Source organism: Leptonotus elevatus, chromosome 4 (genome assembly GCF_054856555.1).
Source record: "Leptonotus elevatus isolate MCC_2025b chromosome 4, RoL_Lele_1.0, whole genome shotgun sequence".
Lineage (NCBI taxonomy): Eukaryota > Metazoa > Chordata > Actinopteri > Syngnathiformes > Syngnathidae > Leptonotus > Leptonotus elevatus.
The window spans coordinates 26,014,589-26,037,697 of NC_141242.1; the positions used below are offsets into that span (position 1 = coordinate 26,014,589).

The 23,109-nt window shown below is 37.8% G+C and overlaps 1 protein-coding gene across 3 annotated transcripts in view; it reads right to left on the reverse strand.

Moving 5' to 3' along the window:
* Positions 1 to 23,109, reverse strand: part of LOC147176377 (solute carrier family 45 member 3) — a 46,599-nt gene that overhangs the window by 15,472 nt on the left and 8,018 nt on the right. For all 3 annotated transcript variants that reach the window (XM_086074905.1, XM_086074904.1, XM_086074903.1), the window contains exon 2: positions 10,137 to 10,454. In XM_086074905.1, the coding sequence (XP_085931031.1) occupies positions 10,137 to 10,284 (148 nt within the window). In that variant the 5' untranslated portion in view covers positions 10,285 to 10,454. The remainder of the gene's footprint in view (positions 1 to 10,136; positions 10,455 to 23,109) is intronic.

The window sequence follows — 23,109 nt, forward strand, 5'->3', positions numbered from 1 at the left end:
GAAGTGATAAATGTGTGTGTTGTGGAAAAAGTGCATCGTTTTATAACCGCATTGTATCCCCTGAATTGTAATCGTAATGCCCAAAGATTTTGACCTCTAAAGTGTATTATAAAAACTAGGCCTGCAACTTCAGTATATATTCCTATATTGTTTTTTGTTTTTTTTAGTACACCCTCGTTAGCATCATATGTCGCTAGCATGATCGGCTAGCCCAATCATCGGTAGCCTTAATAGATTCAAAGCAGTGGCAGGCTACAGTGGGACCAAGGAATGACGGCAATGAGCAAGAGTAGCGATGCAAAGTGTTAATCGCCAGATAATTTTATTATGTACAATAAATGTGCTAATAAGAACTTTATTCATCATATAAGTTTTAGTTTAGGACATCGCACACAAACATCAAGACACTTTAAAGCACTGTGCCGTTGCTGTCATAACACGTTAAAATACGGCATACAGAACCGTATTTTTTGTCTTGTTTTTGAATAATTTTTTAAATTATTATATTATTACACTGCATCTCACTTAATAGGTCAGCTCATTCATTTAAAACGTTCAGATGATTTTGCTAAAACACAACAGTGTAGAGTGCATAGAGAGGGGCAGACTGGCAGTAAGCGAGACAAGTTAACTGCAGCCAGTCATCACCTCAGTCTTGCAGTTTCACCAGCTACAGTTGTTCACACGGCTATTTGCTCAAAACTTGTGCGCAAGCACACACGCACGTACGCAAAGGAACACGTAATAACTATAAGGCACAAATAAACTGCACTGTGTTTTCAGTCTCACACGGTTTCTGTTTTCAGACACACAAATCTGATTGCTGTCTATCCAAACCACAAATACCACATTGAATTCTGCTTTTAACAAAAATTGACGTTTCATGCTGTAGGATTTTGTACAGAGTAGTTAGTCCATTCCCAAGAAATAAATTACTTAGAGCACTGAGCAACCAATAAATGGCTATTAGATAAAGAAGAAAGCAGCCATTTGAGAACCTGACACTAGCTTGGGGGGGAGTGGCTTTTAGCCTCCAGAGACACAATATCTATTTTCATTCAAATAACACTCAGACCCTCCATTATAATAATAGGATAGTTGAATAAGGCTGAGTGACATTCCTAAATTGCCTTGCAGCAGAGCCTCTTTGTGAAGAATATCACAATCAAATCATTTCCAGCTAATAAAGAAACCAAAGCCATGTACACTATTAAAGATGTAAAATACTCAAGTTAGTGATGTCTGAAGACAGACTTTAGTATTTGTGGCACTCCAGCCATTATCTGTTAGTCACAAGACAACATTTAAAATTAGCTGCTTTAAGTGAGGGCCATGTGAATAGCATTTAGATTGACAGGATTATCAGACTAAGTATTTACGAGACCCTTAAGGTAGTGTACAAACGTACAAGTGGGTATTCTCTGGGTAGACCAGCTTCATCCATTCTCTGTACCGCTCAACAGTTTAAAAAAAATTGCATGTCACTGAATGCATCAGTCAAAAACACTCAAAAGAACAAGGGTTTCTTGTATATACAGTAGTGTTCATTTTGCCAACAAAAACTAAACAAAAATAGTTTTGTCAACACACATTTGTCACCAAACTAAAACTAGACTAGATGGCTAAAACCCTCATTAATGAACAATAACTGGGATTAAATCAGTATGCATTTTCATCGACTAATGAAGACGAGACGAAAATGTACTTCGCTTGGTAAAAACTGGACTAAAATCAATGGATATTTTAGTTCATAAAGAAAAACGAGACGAAAATTATATGATTTTGTAAAATCTTGTCTCTGCTAATCTGTCACTGTGACACTGTCATGTGACATAGTCACACACTCCCTTTCACATCTGCAGCGAGCAAGTGCAACATACACAAACACATGGGACAGACAGGATGCGGGTTCACGCTGAACGGTTAAAAAAAAAAAAGTAAATTATAGTTATAATGTAACAATAATCCAATGGCTATAACGTTCCAACAATAATGTTAATCTGACCGCTAACTGATGCTGGCTAATTTACCGGTACTAGCTCAAAACATGGAGCCATAGTAGCCACTTGTTGATATACTGTAATTGTGTCAAGTTGTTTTTTTTTTATCAAAAAGATGAGAGAAAATTGTATGTGAAATAGTTTTAGATCTGAAATGTTCAACATTATCAGATGACAAAAAATATAGGCCTACAGGTGTAAAATGATTGTCCTGACTAAAACTAGACTAAAACGTTAACAGTTTTTGTTGACTGAAACTAGACGAATAAAATGATGTTTTCTTGGACTAAAATAAAAACTAAAATGCTAGATTTATAACTGACTAAAATTGGACTAAATAAAAATGAGATGAGGTTGACTAACTATGTTAAAAACTAACAAGCATGATTAAAACTGGACTAAATTTAAAAATGGCAGATAAAATCAACACTAATTTACAGTACTTTGGATCTCTGGATTGCCTGCCCAGTGGCCCCCATCACGTGTGTAACAGTGTGTACCAGCATCAGCAAGGTCACTGGCAAAGTATGAGAGTATCCTCAAATACAATAAAAGCACTATAATGCTATGCACATAAATCTGAAAGGGTAAGCTTAAATCCTCATTTGAGTACATTTAGTGAATTAACCAAAAGAGAAAGAGAAAATACACTACTGTAGCATCTGCCTAGATGAGCAGTGGTCCATCAACAACCACTTTGGTATAAAAAGGAATGGTTATTGTCAAAAGCATCCAACTAGTGTTACACGAGCGTCAGGTTCCTCTTCCTCACCCCACCCCAACTACCTACTTATCTAATAAGCGAAGTCTGCATCTCGGCGGCGCGGTGCATTATGGTTTGGCACTGATGCCCAAAGTGCCCCTTTGTCCATTTATTTATTTATATATTTTATATATTTTTTTAAATAGTTTGTGAAAGTAGTTTTGTTGCCTTTCAAAACAAAAATTCAGCAACATAATTTACATAAAACAAATTATTATTATTTTATCATTGGATGACGTCATACTACGAGACGCGCCCCATTCTGCCAGGTCGCTCGCCACTACACTTGCGGTCGGTAAGTTGGTCTCTCGGTTTGTATTTACGTAGTCTCACTCACAGTAAATAAAAGCCAAAGTCATAGAGTGCAGAAAACTCAAGCAAAACCAATGCCTGTATTTGATAGATCTTGTCGACATGATCACAAAGCTTGCTGCGTACTAGCCTAGCTTCAATTGAAATGTCGTGACAAGTTGTAATCAGCCTTGCAACGAGGATGAAGTCTGACATTTGGGCGCAGTTGGTTCTGAGGACACGGGGAAGAGGTCACTCTCAGTTTCATAAAGACCATGATCCTTCCCATCCACTTTTGCAGCGGCAAAAATCCCCGGTAAACTAACGTTTTTTTTACATTGGGACAGGGCATGGAGCTTCTGCTCCAACTACTGATGCGTTTAAGGTACACAGAATATGTCAGAATTTGTAACTCTCGCTCAGAATTTTTACAAAATCTTCCTGAAGACTCCAACTTGTAGCATGTACTCAATGCAATATACTTCAAAATATGTGGTAATTGCTACATTATCTTTGTTTTTATTTTAACTAACAGCTCGTTTTGGGGGGTTTGCGGTCAGAGCATGGTCCCAATAAGAAACAGGTAGCAGTGTGTTCAGTAATTAGCGGGACAATGAAGAACCAAAAAAAAAGAAGAAGCAATCACAGCGTTTTATCAAAAACAAACAATGTAGCTTGATGAGATGTGGCAGTTAATTGTTGGGTAAAGTCCCAATCATAAAATTTTAACATCTACACCTGCAGAAAAATAATAAAAGGCATTTACTCTTACCGGAATCAAGCTAAATGTAAGAATTTTTTTTAATGCTACTTGCACTATAGGAAAATCCTAATTGTGTTATTTAAAATGTACATTTGATGTACATTTTACATAATCGTTTTTATTCATGCAAATTTGTTGTTCATAAATGATTCTTCATACACAAATGTCAAAAACTTTTTATGGTGACTGGCATTGGCATTGCAGACAAACAACAGTTTCATTATGTGTGATTTATTATTTAGCCATTATTTCAATTAAGAATTTTACAATGGATAACCACCCCACACACACACATACACGTACGCACACACATATCTACATAGACACCCTCTAACAATTTCCCCCCTCCCCCAACCCTCCACACATGGCGGCTCGGTGGTGACATGGGTTTGAACCCCCAAGTGGTAGTAGATAGTAGGGGTGTGAAATGCGAAATTGCTGCCGATTGGATCCGTATCACGATTCGATTAATACCGATTTGAATCTATAAATTGATTATGGCAATTTTTTTCCCTTTACTCAAATTTTGAAAATACTAATCAGTAAAAATACATGTGCAATGTAAGATTTGTATGAAAATGCATTTATTTATCTGAAACTGTATTTAAACAGGTTGCAGTCTGTTTCATGTTTGAACAACACTGAAATAAAATATTAAGGCTTAATGATCCATTAATATAACATTCTTCCATGCTTTAAGTGTGAACCCTAACCCAAAGTAAGACATTATGTTAAATATTTCCATCAAAAAGTAAAAAATCGATTCGGCCGCATATTGAATCGATTCGAGAATTGACAAAATACGGTATTCTGGTTAATATTGCATTAGTGGAATATGAATTAAGCAGCAAAAAGCAGCAGTTTTCATCAGTATTAGAAGGTGGCCATTTTGCCACTTTCTGTCAAGTGAAAATGACATCACAGTTGCTCAGGTCTCGGGTAACAAACAATCACAGCTCAGCTTCAGAAAACAGGTGAGCTGTGATTGGTCATTGCCTGAGCCCTGACCAACTGTGATGTCATCTTCAGTTGACAGCAAATGGCAAAATGGCCGCCCCTGAGGAGCATAAAAACAGCTGGATTTTGCTACTTAACTCTTACTCCACTAATGTAATATATATTAATCAGAATGTCATGTTTAGACGAGTGACGTCACATATAACACTGGAAATTGGGAAGAAGTGTACACTTCCGTCTTGTTGGAGCTTTGCAATGGTGTTTTTTTTTTTGCCTATAAGTTCTATTAGGACAGTTAGAAATGGTACAAAGTGAACCTATCATTTTGTCACTTAAAATAACACACTTATAACTCATTTTCCAGTATTTGATCAGGCACTGTGTATAAAGAATATATCTGGGATCTTATTCCCAGTTTTTTTTTTTTTTTTTTTTAAACCTACTTTTTAAAGACCTATTACAGTAATTTCTGGACTATAAGTCTCTACTTTTTTCACTTGGATTCGACCCTCCGCACAAAGGTGCGGCTTATCCATCAGATCACAAGGGGGCGCACTATAAAGGAAGCGCAAGAGCGTCAGGCAGAGCAAAACATGTCAAGTGAGCCCAAATACAGTAGGAGAGAGAACGAGAACGAGACAATTTGCGCCATCATTATGAGGAAAAAAATTAGCGGGAACCCGGTGCGGTAACATTAAAACACCTGCAGCTTACAGTCAGGTGCGGCTTATATGTGTAACAAACTCAAGTATTCCCCAAATTTAGCTATCATGGCTTATAGATAGGTGCGCCTTATAGTCCAGAAATTACTGTAAGTATCAAAATAAGAACATACGCTGGGCAATGCCATTATCCTGGTCACGTGATCGTGATGTCGTATCCAGTCCAACAACAGCCGCATTTGTTCATTTGAATGGGAGTTTGCTGATGTAATGGGCAAGAAAAATGCCGTCTTCTATCGCCAAATACTGCGGCAATTCTGATCGGAGTAGTCCTCAGCGGTGGGGGGTGAGCTCTCCTAATGAGGACTAAGCACGCTGGGCACACAACATGTAGCTGGCCTAGCGAGTAAAAGTCAGCCGGATGTTTACCGTCCAGGTTAAGGACCGTCCACTTACATTTCCAGGGTGACCAATGTCAATGGTGACTTGACTGGTAATTTGGGGTAGGATTGCAGGCCGTGGACAAGGTAACGTCAACCCCATGGTATAGCATGCCCATGGAATGGCACGCCCCTATGCCCTATGATTGACGTAATGCGAAGCTGCTGTAGTAGTCCGGTGTCGTAACCCTAATTTGGAGGTTTTCAGAGGGAAAACCATGTGCATTCCTGGCATGAAAATGGATCAGGGATGAAGAAGGTGAGAATTATATTCAACCCCTCTCTAAGGGTGTCTGGGGGGCATGCTCCCTTGGAATATTTCACATTTTAACATTTCAATTTGATGCATTTTGAAAAACAAAATCAAGCAGAATTAAGACAGCATCTATCTATGCATGGTCACATGATCGCATTAGACTGTATAAGCAGGGTTGGAAGGGTTACTTTTTAAATGTATTCTGATAGTTACCTGATAAAAATCTAGTTAGTAATGTAATGCAAGTACCGTAATATTAAAAAAAAAATGCAACTTGAGTAATATTTATTACTTTTGGATGAATTCAATTCCAAAGGACACAATAAAAAAAATCAACACAATATTTATATTATATATTTGGAATACAGTGGACCCTGCTATTTGCATGGGATAGGACTAGAACTGGGATAGGGATGAGAATAGACGAAAAACCGAAAAATGCGTAAATTCAAATACACAAATTTTATATGTAGATTTATAGAAAGAAAGAGAAAAATCTGGATGAATGTGGACGGATGAATTGATTGATTGAGAATTTGAGACTATTGGCTAGTTTCATGGGGAGTTAAAAAGTTAAGTTAAGTGAAGTTAAAAAGTACCACTGATTATCACACTGCTCATGCCACATAGACAGACAGCTACATAGACAGACAGACATTGACAAAAGTACTGTAATATGTGCAGCAGTAGCTTCACAGACACGCGCACGCACATAGTAATTCTGAAACACGATGATGGTGCCTGACGTCAACCGCAAAAACAAAAAACACGTCTATCCCAGTGACAAGTTTAACAGTTTTTATTGTTATTGTGGTGTTTAAATAGTAAAACTGTAGGTGGTTTGTGACAGGAGGGTTGACACTTGACTTACGTTAGCCGGGAAGATATCGTCACGCCATCACCATACGTTCCCATTTTCTCATCGCTTCTCCACGATTTGCATAGGTCACATATTTTGGTTTCAAAAGGGCGTATTTCGCCAAAAGGTGTGTAATTTTCAGGCCTGTCAATGTTTACCAAAGCGGAACCTTTCAAAATGAGCTTCCAGCCAAGTTAGCTTTGGACACTGGGCAACGCTAAATTTTAACACTTGTCCCCACTCACACGACATGAAGATTAAATTAACACTTCCTGCGGTACCTACAAAATAAAAGTACATACATATACCAGCTGTGAGAACAGCTTTATTGTGACGAGTTGTGACACAACAGTGCATGCAGCTGTCCACATATGACATTTTCGCTTGTTGAAAAGCGCAGACAGCGCACGCATATTTCTTTTATTAGAATAGACGGAGCAGATGTAAATTGTAATGAAATTGAATGAAAATATGGGTGTTGTTTAAGACATTTAAGGCCTATAATTGAAGTTTCTGAATTTTAGACTTTTTAATACTTTTTTTAGACCCCGGGGAACCCTGACATACAGTAGTGTATAGTTTCCTTCTTTTCCCCTTTCTTTTTTAAATTGCTTGATTGAACAACACGTACTTACAGCAACAGACATCGCAAAAGTCACTTTGAAGTAGTGTAAGTCTACACAGTGTAGCTAAACAGATCACACCACATACTAAAGACACCAGATTGTTTTTTCCCTTGCATCACCTTTCCTTCCTTATCTCCGTGACTCAAATGTGCACATATCTCAGCCGCTGTGAAAAATAAAGTTCGACAAATGAACGCGGAGGTTGCAATATTTCTTGGAGGCTGGTGAACACATCTTTACCAAGACTGGGAGGCAGCCACAATTTGTCAATGGATCGTGAATGCTTGGGCAACGTAAAAGTTGGCATCATTTCCGAGGACACGACAATGAGACTGACTGTGACAATGAGACTGACTGTGACAATGAGACAGAGCCTGGCGTGTTTGATGGAGAACTTGTCCAGTTGTTTGTTTCTGATACAGAAGATCATGAGGACTATGACTGATTTGTGGATTAGGATTAGTCAAAAGCAACGCAAGTACATTCTTATATACTTCAAGTACAATTGAACTCACTGTTTACATTATTACCTGAACCAAACAAATTTTTGTTCCGCTTGCTGCCTTATTAAAAACATGTGCTAGCACTAGCATATGTTTTAGCATAATAACATGCTACCATACGTTTTGAGCTAGCATATGTTTAACCGTCCTGCGCCCAGTAGTGCGGTGCGCCTTATGTGTGTGTTAAACACAGAAATAGCACCTGTAACCGTGGCTGCGCCATATGGTCGTGAAAATACGGTATATAAGTCTGTGCTTCTGGCGTGAAACCCACCGGAAATACTCAAGCCAGGGTAAACAGGGTGATGACACAGCAAAGAACCACACTTCTGGAGCGAGGAGAAAACTGACTACTTTATTGGTGAGTGACATGAACACAGGTATAATATCTTTTATTGTCCCTAGAAAGTAAAAGCAGAAATGACGTACTGTATATTTACGTAATGATGTTGTCCCTTCTGTATGGGGTATTGCAATCATGCACAATGACCATGTATACAGGAGTAACTCTGTCCACCACGCATGTAGAAGGGTTACCTCGAATGTTTAACAAACCAGAATTGTGACCTTAACCCAAATATTGACTGCATGTAAACATTCATACTTTTTTTATATATATATAATTTTTTTTGCTGGTTACACGTGAGAATTTTGTTATGAAAATAGGCTGCTTGACTCAAGGTTGATTCCAGCAATATTTTTTTGGTCACAATTTAAAAAAAATTAAAAAGTCATTTATTGAGACGATGACGATAACTAAATTGATTGACAATTTCGACGTCAAGACGAAACGAAAACAACAGTAACGAAAAATCACGATAACCAATCAGAAGATGGAATCAAAACGTGGTTGGGAGAAAATAAACAGTGTGTGTCTTGCATGTTACAGTTACAAATGAGTGTGTTGTAATTTTCTGTATAAAAGCTGAAATGTATGCTGAAGGAAAGCATTGACCAAATTGTCGATGGGTGGAAGGATGGATGGATGTAGGGCTGCTCAATTATAGAAAAAATAATAATCCAGATTATTTTGGTAATAACTGAAATCATGATTATTCAAACGATAATTTTTTTATACAAAACAAGAACATGTTTAAACATTTAAAAATATTAAGACAAATAAAATTATTTGAAACTATAATTATGTAAGTTCTTTTTGGAGCAAACAAGATTTATTAAATTAGTCATTTTTAAATTTTAAAAAAGTACAAATATATACATTTAAACAACTTAAAATTAGTATTAATAATCTTTTATTTTTGTTTACGATTATGACAATTTTGTAATTGTGGAGTGTAATAATTGAAATTGTAATTGGATTTTGATTAATTTCACAGCCCCAGATGGATGGATGGTAAATGCCACAACCGTATACAAATGGCCCAGTTCATTGAAGTGCAGCTATGGTGAGTGATATTTTTTATCTTTTGTTTTTATTTTGGTCCTTGAAAATGTCTTCACATGAAAATGGCCAGTACAGTACTAAAAAGTGGAGTCCTGCGTTTATTTAAAAAGAAACAACATGCGATTGGGAGAGTCGCCCTCCCCCACGCCGTGCTCTCACATTCAAGAGTTTTGCTATGGAGGCTTACCTTGCTTTCTTTATAGTCGTTTCACATTGCTCGGCAGAGAGCCAGCCTCCATTCTACGTCACTAAGCAATGAATCCATTGCAACGTAAATAACAATGTACGTCCAAATAAAGTTTCTACAAAACGTATTAAACTGGAAATAATTTTTGAAAAATGAATCTCATAGTTATGTTAGTAACAACCAAATAAATAATATACAGCAAAATTAAATTACAGTCGAGGTTCCTTTTAAAATTGCATTAAATTAATCAACTTTCTATTCTTCTAATTTCTAGTTCCTGCACGTAAAGTGACCACGAGAGCAACTGATACTGGTATCGGCTGCCATCGCAACTACCGATACCTTGAATTAAGGCTGGGTATTGGCCCTATACGACACCCATCCCTAGCAATAACACTTAGTGAGCAGATCCGCAACCACTTACCTAAAACCATTGTCATGTAACGCTCCTCCACACCAGCCTCCAACAGCAACGGCGGCACATATGTAATCCCTGCTGCCACACAGATCTCCAGGCCACATGTAAGGGAGTTCAGCAGGACAAGACGCCACTGAGACCTCCATCCAGGCATATTTACTGGGGCTGGCTCGCCCTTCCTACCCTCTGGGATGGCCACTTGTGTCGGTGTGGGGGGCGTTAACTTTTGGGAGGCAGATGGGGCCGCCGGGGACAGGCAGCAACAAAGACACGTGGATGTCTTGGATGACCTGGAGGAGTCATCCTCTTTTTAGCATTCTGGATCTGAAGAGCAGAAAGATATAATGAAGCTAACAAATTAGCATCCAAACCACATCACGGTGCATTCAAATAACAGTTCACAGCCATTGTCTTTGCAGTTGCCAAGATATTGTCAAAATACATGGAGACATCAGCGACAGTCAAAAGTTTTTGATTTTGATGGATCTTCAGTGCTCCTCGCCAACAGCTTCAGGACAGCAGGAACAACAACAACAACAGGCGGAGAGGAGATGAGTCAGCTGCAGCAGAGCTATGTGTTTGCCTCTCCACACTAAACCATTTGCCAAGAGAATTATGTCTCCCGCTGCTGCTTTGCTTGTCTTTTACTAGTGTCAAAACACCTACTAGAAGACATTTCAGTCTGTCCCTCTCCCATCTTCGCATTTTTCGAGTAATAAGAGCAGTAGAGCACATTTCATGTGGTCTCTACAGTCTTCTGCATGTAGACCTCCAAGTAAAGTGTACAAAAATACCTGCCGTGCAAATTACACAAAAGAAAATCAAAATGGCATGTTAAAATCTGAGTTGGAATGAGCTGCACTTGTGAACTTAACAGCAAAGATGAACTGCAACATCTGTTTGCTTGATTTTTTTATGCACCCTATCCAACACCAGGAGACACTGCAACCACACTTTGATGTGTAATTTTTCCAGTGACATTCACCATTGTTCACATCCGCAAGATAGCACACGGCCGGTCCTTGCAGTTCAGAGTGATCAATCTGTGTTGTAACAAGTTAACAACCAGCAATATACATTAAAAACCAGTAAGACTTAACAAGGTAAACAACACAGATTTAATTGCTGACATAAAATTTGAACAGGCAAACAAATAGGTCAGAATTTTTGTCATCAGTTCAAACAGTTCTTTAAATCCAAAAGAAATAGAAAGAGTGGGAACATAGACTATCACAGAAACCACAGGAAGCTATATTTGTATTTGGTGTGATATTTCTCTTCGAGTGCTACCTACCCATCTGTTCTTTCCAGGGAAACAGCGATGATGTCACCTACCATCTTTTTTGTGGAAAATAAATGTTTTGATAACATGTACTGCAAGAAAATATATTGTTTTGTAATGTAATTGCTCTTATTTTTATTCTTTTCTCTACTCCTTTTTTGTTTTTGTTTTACATTTATTAACCTAGCTGCTGCTGCGATAATCAAATTTCGCTCTTGAGATGAATAAAGTATCTGTAATACATTTGCAATGACTGACAAGTGACTGCATCATTGCGAGTAATGTCTAACAGAGGAGTCATTCTACGAAAGGATTAATCAATGACTAAACCTGCTTGGTTGCATTAAGTTGTAAGTACATTTGCACACCAATTTTAAATTAAACAGATGACAAGAATTAATGACATGATGAAAATGCATTTTGCGGTGTAGGGTAGAGTCCCCGTATCTACAAAACCATCACACTTTGACCTACCAACATTGACTTGTCAAAGAAAGAAAGCCATTTTCAACACTTGACATTGGCCAATAATTCAATAAAGGAAAAAAAAACCACAACCATTTGTGGACTAACAAAGAGTATGGATTTGTTGAAAAATATGATTGACCGAATTTGAACATACAAGGTTCTGGCCCAGTTTTCTTATTTTTTTGAGAGGCCAATAGCAACATCAAGTTTACATTTTGTTAAGAAGTGTCCAGTCCATAGTGGGGTTTCCATCCAAACGTTTTTAAGCAAAACTATATGAAAATGCGCAAAATGTGACTTATGCCCGTTTCCTTCTGTTGTTCTTTTGCGAATATTGAGAGGGGACTCCGCCGCTGTAGGTATACACTAGGGCTGGGCGATATATCAATATAAAAATTATACCGATATATTTTTAAATGGGATATGGAATTAGACTATTTTGTCTATATCGATATAGTTCAAACTTGCGCTGTGATCCTTGCTCTGCTGCGCTTTTGCTGTGCTCCGTCAGAGTCTCACTGCCCGTGTGGCCCCGCCCCTCCTCTTTCCTACGGGGAAGGGGAAGTGGGGACACTTAGTACTTGTGAAGCACTTGTCTCTCCTCTCCTGCAACACGCAAAGCGCGGCGGAAGAATTGATTTGTTAAAAAAAAGAAGAAATCACAATATGTAGGGAGAGAGCGAGCAGGCTGGTTTTTATTTTTTATGTTCAATTTTATTGTCAGAATGCTTTTGCTCAATCTATGTCAAGTAATTTGTCATTTGATAATACATGAGTGCCTTATATGTTTGTGTATATTTGCTCAATAAAAAACAAAACAAAACGTATCTTCCAACATTGCTTTGGGACTACAAACGTACGTGTGACGTAATATCCGGTCAATGTTTATTCCCAAAACCTGTTTCCATAGCCAAAATTCGCATTTTTCTATACACTTCAAAATCCACGCCCTCCAAGAATATATTTTTATTTTTTTGCAAATTTTAGGCCTTTTTCGGATTTTCGACGTCATCGCACAGCGCAGTTACTATTAGTTAAATTACTGGTGGATCACATCTCTATGGTGTATACACCTACAGCGGCAAAGTCCCTTGTCAATATTCGCAAAAGAAGAACAGATGGAAACGGGCATAAGTCGCATGTCCGTTTTGCTCATTTTCAGTAAATTCGCTTAAAAAAATCTAAACAATTGGATGGAAACCTGACTTACGTCATCAATACTGTCAAATTTCTGTACCATTAATACTTTAGATGAGTCCTGTCACAATCCTCGGATGAATTGGTGTGTTTATAAATAAGGATGACGTTAACTGTTTTTACCAGGGCACGTTAACAGAGGCATAGGTCACCAGAGAATTTTACACCAGTCAGATGTCATTCCAATCAAGCATGAATAAAATTGGACACACTGATAACACTCACCAAGGGACCAGTCTTTGCTGCCCTTGGCATGTCTGGCCACTAAAATCCCCAGCCTACATATTGTGTGCACTCTGCTTTTCCACAAAACCTTGAGATCAGCTTTGTCTCTGACCTGCATTCTAACAAGAAGAACCTTTTGACATGTGCTTGGAAAGCCTTTGTAATTCTGACTCTTGTCAATCTATTGTAGAGACAGCTGAGTTTTTGACCGTTTTTCTCACAGAGAAATGAGACCAACAGTGACAGAGAATTTGATTGAAGTCTCATTATTTTCATTTTCTATCTTACTAAATACTTAAATACTGTGTAGCCATCAATTTGAATACATTAACTTTAATTTTGGCCATACCAACGTGTTACTGTGGAACCTGGACAGTTGATTTTTGATTGTAATTGTGTCCCATCGGAAATAATGGAAATAGAATTAATTTGTGGGTTAAATTGTCCTACGATATATTAACATTGTAACCTTGTTATTAATACTTAAAAAATTTTAATAACATTGGTAGTGCTCACACAAATGCAAAAATCTGTTATACATACATAATTCTCCTCACTATGTTTTTAACAAAAACAGCATTTAAAAAAAAAAACTTAAGAGATTTGCTGACAGAACGGCATAGTGCGTTTACAGGATTCCGATGTGAAAGTGTCCTAAACGCAACATGTATTTCCATTACATATTTTAGATGTGTCAAAAATAATTGATTAATTGATGCAATCTTATGCAAAATTAAAAATGAATCTGATTAATTTATTAAATAGTTGATAGATTAATCGATTCTAAAAATATTCGATAGTGACAGCACTACATTATTTATTTTAATTAGTTGCACTTTACTGTGCAACAGGGTTAGGGTAATAAAGGATAAGGATGGAAGTGGGTTGACAGATGCCAGTAGTGTGTTGGGTGTACTTAGAAGAGTTGATGAATGAGGAAAATGATAGAGAACGAAGAGTAGAAGAGGTGACTGTTGTGGACCAGGAAGTAGCAAAGATTAGTAAGGATGAAGTGAGAAGGGCATCGAAGAGAATGAAGTGTGGAAAGGCACTCGGTCCTGATGATATACCTGTGGAGGTATGGAAGTGCCTCGGAGAGGTAGCAGTAGAATTTCTGACTTGGTTGTTCAACAGGATCTTAGATAGTGAGAAGATGCCTGAGGAATGGAGGAGAAGTGTGCTGGTGCCAGTTTTTAAAAACAAGGGAGACATGCAGAGTTGTGGCAACTACAGAGGAATAAAGCAGATGAGCTAGAGATAATCAATGAAGCTATGGGAAAGAGTAGTTGAAGCTAGACTGAGGGCAGAGGTGAACATTTGTGAGCAGCAGTATGGTTTCATGCCAAAAAAAAAAAAAGAATACCACATATGCAGTATTTGCTTTTAGGATGTTGAAGTACAGAGGTCAGAAGGAGCTGCATTGTGTCTCTGTAGATCTGGAGAAAGCTTATGACAGGGTGCCCAGAGAGGAACTGTGGTTTTGTATGAGGAAGTCTGGAGTAGCAGAGAAGTATGTTCAAGTGGTGGGTGCAGCTCTGAGCCCCTTCTTGTTTGCTATGATATTTTGAAGGGTATTTATCTATTACTATTACTTTATTTATTTTGCATTTATTTTATAAAGACATGGAAAAATATGTACATCATTATCAAGATATAAAATTACGTCTATTGGGATGCAAAACTTTGTCTAAAGTTAACTCTTAATTCAACTCATAAGCTCTATATAGCTATGTTCCAACAGTAAGTATGGCTTGGAACAGAGAAGGGGAAGGAATTGCTCCAGGGTGACATCAGAGACAACCACAGTTGAGACTGTGGTTGCAGGGTGGGTTCCTTGTGTTTTTGGCTCAAATTGAATGGCTGCAGCATTTTTGACGCTCCTCCCTTTTGAGTTCCTGCACGACAACGTAGAACACCCTCAATATAGACAGCTTCCCAGATGGATTTCCGACAGATTTGAAGTCTGAGCAATACATACAAGTCAGCATAATGAAAACCAGAGGCCGACAACACCATTTAAGCTAGTATTAACATTGCACACATTGGAACAATTACAAGCTACCTCATTTGCTTACTTGGCATCCCAAAAAAGTTATCTACAATTTGAATTTGTCAGTCAAATAGTAAATTGTACCATATGTGTGTGCGCCACTATCAAATAATGCTTCAATAATGGATTCCGGTATTGGCAACAACCAAGATGAGCACAATTAATTCAGATCCAACATGTTTGATGCCTAAAGGGCATTTTGGCAATGGAGATTGCGAGGTTACCTATTTCATCCAGGGGTATATATCGAAGTCCAATTATAAATATTAATAGGTATTGTTGTAAAACACAATATGTATATGGCCAGTTGGGTCTCGATCGCAATCTTAAATTCTGCAAACACATTTGTGTGTGCGTGTGCGTTTGTGTGTGTAAAATTGGGTTGATCACTCTTGAATCGCTCGAGAGGCGTGACTGTGAAAAGTCTCCATCCATATTATGACTTTACATCATTTTCAAATTGCCAGTTTTAGGCATTTTCACTGACAAATAAGGTAACAGAGTACTTCAACGTAAATGTGCATTGTGGAACTTGTGACTTTTTTACTCGTGACTGCCACCTTTGGCCTATAGAGCGTAACTGCAGCCTCTGTGTCAAGCTTGTGCAAGGTGTCACCCCCCCCCCCCCCACCAAGAAACTATGGAGTGTTAGCCCCAACACACCACACTGAAGGGAAGATACAAGGAGATAGGTGCAGTCGCAGTAATAATTTTTTTTTTTTTAAAAGAATAAGAAGAAAAGTCAGGGCTTATTGTACTCATCTGAACATTAAAACAAAATGAAAAGATGATTGAGAATTTTTTTTTAATTTTACTCTACATAGAACAGTCAAGTACTAAAAAAAAAAAAGGTACTTGGTACTTGATAAAAGGTTGATCATCACCTTACATATTTTTTAACAGGGAACTTATAACTGTGACAAAGTACATTTTTAAAGTAACCCTCCCAACCCTGCAAATAACCACCGAAAAGTATGCACTTATCAGGTGAACATGAGGAATGCAAACCTCACCAAGTTGTGGTGACAGAATATCTGTGAGCCTGCTCACCTCTGGCTGAGGTCAGCAACATTTCAGGGAGCTGCCAGTTATCGTGCTGGCCCACGTAAATAACACAACAATGATGCGCTGCACAGCTGAGCCATGGAACCTATTGTGAATCAGTATGAGGCTGATAACCTGGTTCCCTGCAGAATGTTACATTCCACAGACGGAAAACCTGTTGTTGCGAATGGAGAGGATAACAGAGAGCTTACGCAACAGTTAATGAGTTTTCATTCAAAACCACGATCTACTAAATCTACAAGCATTTACTTGTATTCAATGGAGCAGTTTAAGATTAGTTTTTATTTATTTTTCTCACGGGATGAATAAAGAACATGATCTAATTTAGTGAAATGAACAATGTGATAAACTGGTGTGGTGGTCATACTTCTCATGTAAACTTTTTTTTAATTTATTGAGTTTTACGTCATGTAGTATCAGTATAGCAGGTGTTTTGTTAAATATGCGTGTGCGACGTGAGAAAGAATATCATTCGGCTAAGCAGCCATCTAATACATGTCTGAATAACAGAAGAATTTTAAACATTGAATCCATAATGTAACGGATTATTGTGAAAAATTATACTCACCACTCATCACTCATCGCTCTCAACAAAGACATACTGCTGACAATGGATAATCATCCCCATATAAAATCAAGGTGCAGCCCTGGCCAAGCTTTTTAGCTTTTTTCTTCACTGTGACTTTTTCTGCTTCAATCAACAGCCACTGTTCCCTCCTCTACTGAATCAGCTTCTGTTCCTCTATCCCTCCCATTACTCACTCTTCCTCACTCCTTCCATGGAATCCACACCTAATCCCATAAAGTGGGAATTGCAAAAATCTCAAAGCACAATCATTTCTGTTTTCATGTGCAGCAAAACATTTCATTCCCCACCCCTTGAAATTTGGTGTGCAAATCTAAAACTGCGCTTACAGCTTAAGTGAGAAACCAGAGTCACCTGTGTTTTGTATTTAAAAAAAAGAAAAAAAGAATTAAATGATCATATAAACCCCACAACAGAGTCTTACCCCAAGCTAATCTATTTACTAGCTTGCATGCTAAAAAAAAAGAAAAGAAAAAAAGAAGAAGAATTAAAGGATAATATAAACCCCACAACAGTCATACCCTAAGCTAATCTTTTTACTAGCTTGCATGCTAAAAAAAACAACAACAACAAAAAGTTCAGTATTGTGCTCACTGACTAAAGTATCATGCTAAACTGCCTAAAAGGACATGGATACCGACGGTATATCCCCTCAACTCTCTCACTATTTTCCTTTCCAGCTGATTGTTGGTTAAAATGACAACTTCTCTGTGGACAACTTTAACCTGCATCCTGGTTCATCAGTTTAGCCAGCACTAAGCCTTTTTGGGTAGCACTAGCCACACACAAACTCCGCCTGCAACAGACTTCCATTACGCTACCTAAAGGTCTACTCCATGCCAGTAAGCACTAGCCCCTTACAGAAAGGCTTTTAATTTGATAAAAATTGAGGAGGAAGGGAAATGTAGAGTAGAGGTAGCAATGAAAGGAAAGATGGTTTGCGTTGAGAGGAGGTAGGGTGGCAATAATATCATTACAATACTTTAAGGAATCTTCATTTCTGGATCCAAGAGGCTGATCAATAAAGACAGAGTGCGGGTGAACAGCTGCAGCCATGTAATGGGAGTGGCTCCCCTGGAATTAAAGGAATTCAGAAAATCTCACTTTAGATAAAAGGTTGATCATCACCTCTTCGTCCTGGAGGACCAATACTGGCTGATAAATTTATAACAAGGGCATACAACATAAATGTCTTTGATTAAATAAATAATAAAAAAAAGTTGATTATCTCATCAGTGGAGGATTGCTCAACCCCAAGGGCAAATGTTTGTCTTTAACATAATTATTCAGATGTCATGGCACGTATGACGAATGACATTTCCTCCAGTTCGGGACGCTTATATATGTATAAAAATAATGTGATCTGCAATAAATATGAGGTTCCAAGTTTCAACAATGACATAAGATGCCTGTGAATATTCTCATTCATCTAGCTCATTTCATTTTCTGAATCGAACCCAACTGGATAGTTCTGGATGTAGAAGATTTAGAAGATGTTTTACCTCACATCGGAGGAGGCTTCATCAGTTCATGATAGGCAAAGTGAGAAAGCAGTGTACTAGTAGCCATTCAATGACCTGAAAATCGATTGACATGAAAAATTAAACAGTTTATTGATAGTTGAGGATTTTAACAATTGTGTGAAATTGACTGCTCATTAATATTTAAGCAATTGAGTCAAATGAGGCTTAACTAGTTTGAAGTAGAACAACAAAACATCCATCCAATATGGGACGCTGGGTTCCATCCATACAAAACTTCACTATGGCAATTCCTCACGGAAGTCTTGCTCAATATAACATATGGAAACAGAAGGTAAGAACATTCACAGAGGGATAGCCCCATTTCTCAATCACGCACTGATGTGTTCGGCTAGCCGAGTTAGCACACAAGCTAATGAAGTTAGCATATCCATTACATTACATTAGTTTCGCTTGCAAGAGGAGGTTTTCTATTTGTTATCATAATTATTAACTTTAATAACAAGCTTTGGCTAAAGCACAAGTGCACATTAAAAAAAAAAGTTTAAATTACATAGCACCCTTTTCCACACACATGCATTGCAACTGTCAAACCCAACGTTACCCATAATAAGCTATGACACACTGCTCTCTGTTTTGATGAAAACCAAGAAACCACATGGTGTGGGCCAGAAATAGAGCAAAAGGGCGACTCCTTAAAGCGGTTTCAGCCGAAATGTCAGCCACATTATACAAAACGTCAATGACTGGATTGGAGGAATCAATCACTCATTGTGTGTTTCCACAACGAATTAACCTTTAAGTAAATACGTGACGCAGTTGCTTAAAACAAGAGTGAGCATACAAAGCTGCTAGCTCGTATCATGTAATGAAAGATCATGAAGCAATTTTTTTAATTGGTCATACACAAGAAATTTGACCTGCATTTGACACAGCTAACACAACTGTTAGTTAACATTTCTAAGGTCTACAGAAAAGTCACATGATCAAACATGATAAACTAGAAGCTTTTATTAAACATCGCAATGTTACAAACCAGTGAGAGACCAATGTGTTTTTTTTCATGGCCAATACCGATAATTAGTAGTCTAGGAGGCCAATAACCGATATTTTAAGTCAATATTAATTGCAGTAAAAGAGAAAACATTAGCAGCAACATTTAAAAAAAATCACTTTGTTGAATGCCATTAAGCAAGCAATTTGTTTTTCTTTTAATTTTAAACATATAAAGAATAGACAGCTTTGTTTAAAAATTACAGTATAACAAAAATTACAGGGAGCTTCCAGCGTCATCAGCATGTGTTAAGCTAAATTAAAAACTAGGGATCAACAGATACGATAAACCAATAATTTAGGAAGTGCCGATGTCGATAACCAATAAGTAAGCCGATAATTGTTTGCAAAATGAACTTGAATACAAATATACTTTCAAGTCCTAACGTGTACAAATACATTGAAACATTGTGTAAAGAACCATGAAGCAGCATTTTATTGATATCTCTGCTTCAAAGACAAACAGTAATTAATTTTGAGTTTGCCAAAACAAAACAGTCATGTTTTAAAAATGCAACATAGAAAAGAAAGCCCACAGTCGCCAGGATGCATCTTCTGTGAACACAAGGTTGTGCGCATTATAACGTCACAAATATGCAACACCACCATAGGAGAAGGGAGGGGTTGAGGCGTTGGGCACAACTTGAGCCACAACCACAATAGATGGACTAACGTGGCATGTCTATTATTATCGGCGGATTTCTTTATTATCTAGTTTATCTGTATGACAAATCGGTTGATAATTGCCGGTAATTATCGGCCACCGATATTATCGTGCATCCCTATTAAAAACTAAGCAAGTAAATAGCGCCTTAAAGTTTTCTACTGTAAATAAAGTTTTCCAAATTTTCAACAGAATTTCTTAATTTCTATTTATTTATTTTAAATAAAAAAGTGTATGGCGTTCCCATCATCATCTTTTATAAAGTGGTAATCTAAATGAATACATAAATGAAAAGTTCCCTGGACCTCACTGAGCTACAAATGCATGCGATTGTAGCTAATTTGGGGTTAGGGTTCGTAAAAGGTTTCAAAAGATGTTCACAGACAGTGAAAAATATTCTACCAGGGTTTTGTGAGCATAATGTTGATTGATAAAAAAATTTCCCCAATTTTTTTCTTCCTGAATTGCCCATAATTGTCTTCTGTACATAAATACACTCGGAAGGACACAACTAATAAATATATTATAGTCTGCCTTTTTGCTCAGTATAAAAGGTGAATTGCCGAACTTTGCCTTCTGAGAGGACAGCAAATATCAAGCATTAATTCTAACAAACGAAGACCGCCTGCCAGCAAACAAAAAACGTAATCAAAACAAATCTCTCCGTTCCATTTTAATTATCATGCTGCCAAAGGGCTACACAAACAGCACATTGTTCGTTATCAACAATAGTGAAATACTAATTTCATTGTGCCCTTGTGTGTATGCGCCCTTCCGTTTGCTACAAGTAAACACTATGATTCTACGACATTAACGGCCTAACAGGATTCAAATTTGCTCCATACACACTTATTGACTGAGATCATGAGCTTGATCCTTTCACAATCCAAAGGCCATCTCACATATCAAAGGTCTGTCTCTCCCCTTACATTCAATAGCATCCATTTCAGTCCGCTACATGAAAGAGAACCCTTGTAATATGCAGTGTTCACCAGAGAACCACACTTCAAAACAAGACCACAGAAAGTTTGAAACCTCCCACTGTCCCCTTTGCTGGGAGTTTTTAGCTGCAAAAAGAGGCAAGAGGCCACGGGAGTGTGACTGTGCCGTGCAAGCATCTGGTCGATTCCTTATCACTATGGGAAAATGTCTAAGGACAAGCCAGTGTTGTTATCCCTGCTCCAGGGCCTATACTCCCTCGTCTAAACCGAAACTGTGCCTTTAGCAACCTGCTGCGTCAAAGCAGCGCTTTTCAATGATGGGGATTTACAGAAAAGTGATAGGTTCATCTGCCATCTGTTCTACACCTTCCACATGAAGAGAGCTGGCCTGGAGGCTGTTTGGCTTTCAATACTATGCAGCTTCAACTATACTTGAGAACTATGTGGGCAGAACTAAGTGATGTCAGTCAATGGAATTAGTGAAAGAGAGCTGGGTAGGAGTGAAGCAAAGCACATTATTTGAGACAACAACAATGTGGTGTTTAAAGCAATCTAGAGCAAATTACAATGAAGAATTTGAGTGTAGGATTATCTTAACTTCAACGGCATATTTTATTCCCAAAAATTACAGTACAGTGGAACCTCGGAGTTTGAACGTCTCGGAACTCGTACAAACCGGACTTCAACCAAAAAATCAGTAAAAAATGTCTCGGAGTTTGAACTAATTTCCGGAGTTCAAACACCCAAGCAAAGCAAGCTAAACCAAACCTTGAAAACGTGTAGCCGAGTGAAGCCGAGCAAAGCCGAGCAATGTCGAATGCTCATGTTGCGGTAGTTGAGATGATACACTGTTCATTTCCAGTCAGATCGTGAATACTCCTGGAGGTGCTCTATACTCGCGAGTGTATTTTGATTTTTCCACGACAATTTTCTTCGCCATGGGCCCAAAAAAAGACAACAGTGCCAGTGGCAGCAAAGAAAAACGTACAGTGCTACTAACCACTGGAATTAAGAAGGAGATTATCGCGCCGCTGTAACTACCGTGACTACTTCTGTAAATACTGGTACGAGGACCCCCCTTAGCTGTTCAACAACATGCCTGACGTTAAACAACGCACGCAAGGCCCGCTTAGTAGTCTAACAATATGCCCAATATAAAATACACAAACTCAGCACTGAACTAAAGCTAGCATTAACATAGCATTTATCATCCACTGATGCCATCACACCACAACAACAACAACAAAAAAAAAAAATTGTTTAAATACTGTACAGGGTGTAAATGTAAAAAGCATAAATATAAATTAAAATGTGAATTTTTTGTTTTTGGAGCTTGGGAATGTATTAATTGCATTTACATTTCCTATGGTTAAAAATGTTTCGGAGATTGAACAATTCGAACTTTGAACACTTCGCAGGAACGAATTATGTTCAAACCTTGAGGTACCACTGTATATTAATATAATTCAACACGAAATAACTGTACAAATCAGGAGGTGTAAATAATTCTGGACAAGTTGATGTTGTAGAAATGCTTAAATAGAAAGTGTCCCCCCTTCAAAAATAAAAATTTAATTTGACTTCATTTGAAATATGCATATTTGATTAACTATAAACCCCAATTCCAATGAAAGTGGAACGTTATGTAAAATGCAAATAAAAATAAAATACCCTGATTTGCAAGACAAGATATTGATATAATCCAACTGACTCTCTCTATTTTGAATTTGATGCCTGCAGCAACACATTCCAAAAAAGCCCTTTACCAATTTCCTTTTCACAACACACTGGGAACTGAGGACACTAACTGTTGATTTTTTGTATATAGGTAGAATTCTTCCGACTCATGCTTGATGTACAATTTAAAGGAACACACCATTTATTAACAATTAACCTGCTATTCTGTGAAATGGTTCATTTGAACTCTTCCCTGAAAAAAAATTCAATTTATGTTGACCGATTATGAT